At 34.8% G+C, this 4,584-nt stretch overlaps 1 protein-coding gene across 1 annotated transcript; it reads left to right on the top strand.

Moving 5' to 3' along the window:
• The first annotated feature begins 613 nt into the window (after positions 1-613).
• Positions 614-4,089, top strand: LOC142531639 (translocation protein SEC62-like). Its single transcript, XM_075637851.1, has 5 exons — positions 614-748; positions 1,148-1,462; positions 2,171-2,372; positions 2,988-3,216; positions 3,694-4,089. Exons 1-5 carry the CDS (start codon positions 656-658, stop codon positions 3,905-3,907), a joined length of 1,053 nt encoding a protein of 350 aa, XP_075493966.1. The 5' UTR covers positions 614-655; the 3' UTR covers positions 3,908-4,089.
• The last annotated feature ends 495 nt before the right edge of the window (positions 4,090-4,584 follow it).

The raw sequence follows: 4,584 nt of genomic DNA, 5'->3' as shown, positions 1-4,584 counted from the left end.
TTATCTTTTATTATTATTATTATTATTTTTATCTATAGATGAGTAATTTAGATTCTACTATTCAATATAAATCCAACTTGGACTCGAGCGATAACATATCCGAAGTCCAAAAATTTACCGACAATGAATTTCTTCACACCGTCATTTTTCGTCATCGTTTGAAGCCGGTAACTACAAAAGTTTTTGGATTTCGCAGCAAGTGATAAAATGGCAGTTGGAATGACAGCAGATGATGAAGACGCCATTTCAAATGCATAATAAAAACTATTTGGTTGATAAGAGGTTTATCATATATGGAACATTCAGTAAGTTATCTAGAAGATGTCGTAATAAATCGTGGAACAAACATGAATGGGAAAAGGCTTTTAGTTAGGGAGGGATTTGTTAATGAGTATTTAAATAATTTTTCCCATGACATAATTTTTTTTTTATTTTGAAGTAATAATTTTTTTTTTTTGGTATTCTTTAAATTTGAGATTGAGTGTGAATGTTTAGCCCGAATAAAATATATAAATTAGGCTTGACTCAACTTTTGGTCGACTTAATATTCACGATTTTGGGCTTAAAGCCCATCGGGCCTACTATTTCTTTTGTATGTAATAATTGGTACATATCCATATAAAATGAAAAGGAAAAATACTCAAGAGAGGTAAAAATGAAGAAATCAGGCGGAGGCGGTGGAGGCGCCGGAGATAAAAAGCGAGCTCGGCGTTCTTACGGAGACTCCGCCACCGACACTCCTCCTAGGGTTTGTTAATTTTTAAATGTGTACGGATTTACGATCATGCATTCTTCTAGTATAATAACGTTTCGTATCTGTTTATGTTACGGTAATGTTTCGTGGAATTTTGGCGTTTTGTGATGTTCTTAGATTTATTTGAAAGATCGGATTTCAGTGAGAAAATTAAGCATAAATATGTTTATATGTAACTGTGGAATTTTGATTGTTCAATGGGAGATTTGAAATCGACGGTTATTTGTGGGATTTTGAAGATTTATGTGAAAAGGTGGTGGGTTTATGGGAAAATGAATGTAATTTACTAGATTATTGATTTTACTAGCACAGCTGATTTTGCATTTGTATGTTTAGACACCACTTTGTGTTACATTTCTGAGAAATGAAATTTATTTTTATCTCAAATTTCAGAACCAAGCTGCAAAAAAGGATGTGTTTCAGATTTTTGCTGAGAAAGTGCGAAATCATAAGGATCTGGGATCTAGGTGGGCCGTTTTACAAGAGTCCCGAGTTGAATACTTTAGAGGAAAAGATTTTGTTTGCTTTTTGAGAAATCATTCAGAACTCAAAGATGTACTTGAATCAGATAAGGATTTAGAGATTGAAGATATTGCCAATATTCTTCTGAGTAAGAATCTTATTGTGAGGTGTGACCGTGTTGTAAAAATTGTTCGGCCTGGGAGAAGAAAACTATCAACTTGGCCAGCCCATTTGGAGATATTCGGTGTAAGTTCAGTTTATAGTTTTCCTTAAAAAATAATAATGATAATAATGGTGATGATAAAGGAGAAACTCTTTATTTTGTGAGATTATTCATTTTAGCTTTGGTTATCATTTCCTAGTTTTCCTTAGCTCTTTTTGTGGATCGAAAAGCTTTCGTTTATTCGATAATCAAGATTAAAATGAATATACTTCATGGTATTTATGGTTTTGTGGGTGAAATCATCTTAGCATGTGCACAGCAATTGTAGAGATGTAAAAACTTGTGGCATCATTGCAACATATTGACAAAGATTACCATCTTTTAGTTAAATTGGTGATTGATGTATAGGTGAGGGATGGAGTTACTTTAATCTAACATAATCTCGTTCTCTATTTGTCATTTCTGGAATTTTAGTCCAGAAATTTTTTGTCATGTTCTTGGTTCTGTTGTTGAAAAAAGGGGATTCCAAGTGCCAGAAGGTGGTTTAAATGAGGTGCCAAGATTTTCTAGTAAAATTTGAAAGAACTTTTCTTAATTTTTTCGCATGATGTGAATGAATGAGCCAGATGTTTTCCTTTTATGGTCCAAGTGTTGCCTTGCCTCCTTGTTTTCCCCCTTATCTTTGCCCATTTTGTTCGCTTTAATGATTCACTTGGTCCATGTGTTGAGAATTTTTTATTAATATTTGAATGGATTTCTAATTTTCCATCTTTTATCAATACATCTTGCAGGATCAAGTGTTTTCCAATAATGATGCTTTTTTTGCATGGACTTTTGTTAATCGAAGGCCGTTGTGGCAGACGCTCCTCTCATTTTCCTGGCCTGTTTTGACTCTAGCCATCTGCTTGTTTCCTGTGTATCCCCACCAAGTTAAGCTGCTCATTCTCTACTTGTGTGCTGGAATACTGCTGCTTATATGTTGCCTGCTTTTAGGTATGTATATTGCTCCTGGTGTTTTCCTATTTTAATTGATTTTTTCTTGCATTTTTTATTTTTTTTTACTCGGTAAACTGTAACAAGGAGTAATTATACTTGTTGGGTTGCAGTTTTCGAAATATTTGAATTTTGTTCCATGAGATGTAAAAGGTAAAAACTGAAAGTTATCATATGTGAAAAAACAGTGTCAATTGAGACTAGATTTCTGAATATCCCGACTTAAGACATGGTACACGAGTTTCTGTTGCCGAAAAATCTTATCAAGGAGGAGATTACGGTGCTCAGAATCGAGAGCTTATAAATCATACACCAACTTTGTTTTAGCAAAATATTTTTTTAAGGTCTTTTTTCAGGGACATTGTTGACATTGACACACTATCGCATCCGTTTATTTTTAATGCTAGTACTGTAAAACTCTGGGGAATTATTTGTTGATTGTTATGTGGAATTTCCTCTAGCAAATCTATGTTATTGGCGTAGCGCAAATCACTGACCTATACTACTATTTTTTATCTTATAACCAGTACACTTCATTTATGTATGTTGCAAGTTTGAGAGCAACTGCTAGTTGGTTAACTGTAATGAGACTTTTAAGGTTTCTATTTAATGCAGTGAGATCCGTCATCTTTGGAGCTCTATGGATTATTCTTGGAAGGCATGTTTGGTTCTTCCCTAACATTCTTGCAGAGGAAGCAACGCTCAAGGAATTGTTCCAGTTTTGGCCCAAGAAAGATGAGGGCGAGCGTCCAAAGTGGACAGCGAGGTTATTTTATGCAGTAATGGCTGTGCTGGTCATTCTACTATTGAGGCACCATGCACCAGATGAAGCTGCTAGAGCGAGGTATGTGTATTCCTCGACCCTCGTGATCATAACCAACCAGCATTTGAATAATATAATGGATTAAGTTTAGGATGATATAAAGTTCTTAGTCACGTATAAATTGATGAGACATAAAATTTGAATTCTCTTTGTTAATGCATAGAGTACGGAAGAAACATTAGTTACACAAGAATATTTATTATTGGACCTTTGGCGTTAATCTGCTAATAGTGGATTACAGTCTTCATTTCTGAATTTATCATCTGCTCTACGGTATGTTAAGCATTTTGAGCTGTGGCTTGATTGTTGTTAAAGGTCCGGAAGGATGCTGAAACTAGAATGGGTAGCGTTATTAAGTTGAACAATTGTTTTCCTCCGTTGCCATCATCGTGTGTAGAACCTACTTGACTGGACCAAGGCGTAGCATATATGTGCCTTGTGCAAAGCTATCTGCACTTGACAAATTCAACGGGCTGAACTTGTGTTTCATTTCTGCAGGTACCAGAAACGTGTTTCCAACATAATAGACGATGTTCTTGAGTGGTCCCCTAGCCTTGCGCTCTCGGGTATGATGGAGAAGCAAACCTTGTTTAACGTGACTAATTCCAAGAACGATGCCGATGATAGCACTGCAGAAACTGATCTAGCCGAAAATAGAGAGGAAGAAACACAAGTAGAAAATGAGGGGGAAAGAAAAGATGAAACATATTGAATCCTACATGGTACAAGGATATGTAACAAAACATAGGTCATGAAAATTCATTCACAAAATTACATCTTTATCTGTGTGTGCTTTTTTGAGATGATGCTTTCTTATTTTTACTGTAAACCTTGTGTATGCTTTGTAAACTGTAGTTTCAAAATCAATGTGACGTGCTACTCTGGAAAAGTATTCTATTTCTTGTTCAAGACAACACGAGTGGGTTGAGGTCAGGTCGAAGCAAGGGTATCACAAAAAAATTCTCAACTTGAACTAGAATCAATTAGATCAACACGTTTTGATTTTTTACTATACAATATTAATATATTATCTTTCTGTTTCTAAAAAATAATTAATATTATAAAATTTCAAACAAAAGAAACCCAACCTCAGTAGTTTCTAAAACAAATATAATTATTAGTAAACAAATAACTTTAAAATTAAAATAAAAAAAAAATATAAAGACAAACTACGGAAAGTTTTAAATAAAAAAACGGGCTGGACGAGTTTGGATTGACGATAATCTGTTTCTTAATTCATCAACCACAACCCAACCCTACCCGAAAAAATTTCGGGTCAGATTTCAAGTCCGAATCGATCTGACCTGTACCCAAAAATCTCCAACTCTTTCAGATCGACTCAGATTGGATGGACGAATCGGGTTAATTTTGACACCCTCTATGCGCGCA

This window comes from Primulina tabacum, chromosome 17 (genome assembly GCF_025594145.1).
Source record: "Primulina tabacum isolate GXHZ01 chromosome 17, ASM2559414v2, whole genome shotgun sequence".
Classification (NCBI taxonomy): Eukaryota; Viridiplantae; Streptophyta; class Magnoliopsida; order Lamiales; family Gesneriaceae; genus Primulina; species Primulina tabacum.
Note: the sequence above shows the minus strand (reverse complement) of the source record. Positions and strands in the feature narration are given on the sequence as shown.

Excerpts from the sequence above, each read along its gene's own strand:
- LOC142531639 (XM_075637851.1), top strand. The coding sequence starts at position 656 with ATGAAGAAATCAGGCGGAGGCGGTGGAGGCGCCGGAGATAAAAAGCGA. Across the intron at positions 1,463-2,170 it reads CCCATTTGGAGATATTCGGT|GATCAAGTGTTTTCCAATAA; the intron begins GTAAGTTCAGTT and ends TACATCTTGCAG. Across the intron at positions 2,373-2,987 it reads TATATGTTGCCTGCTTTTAG|TGAGATCCGTCATCTTTGGA; the intron begins GTATGTATATTG and ends TATTTAATGCAG.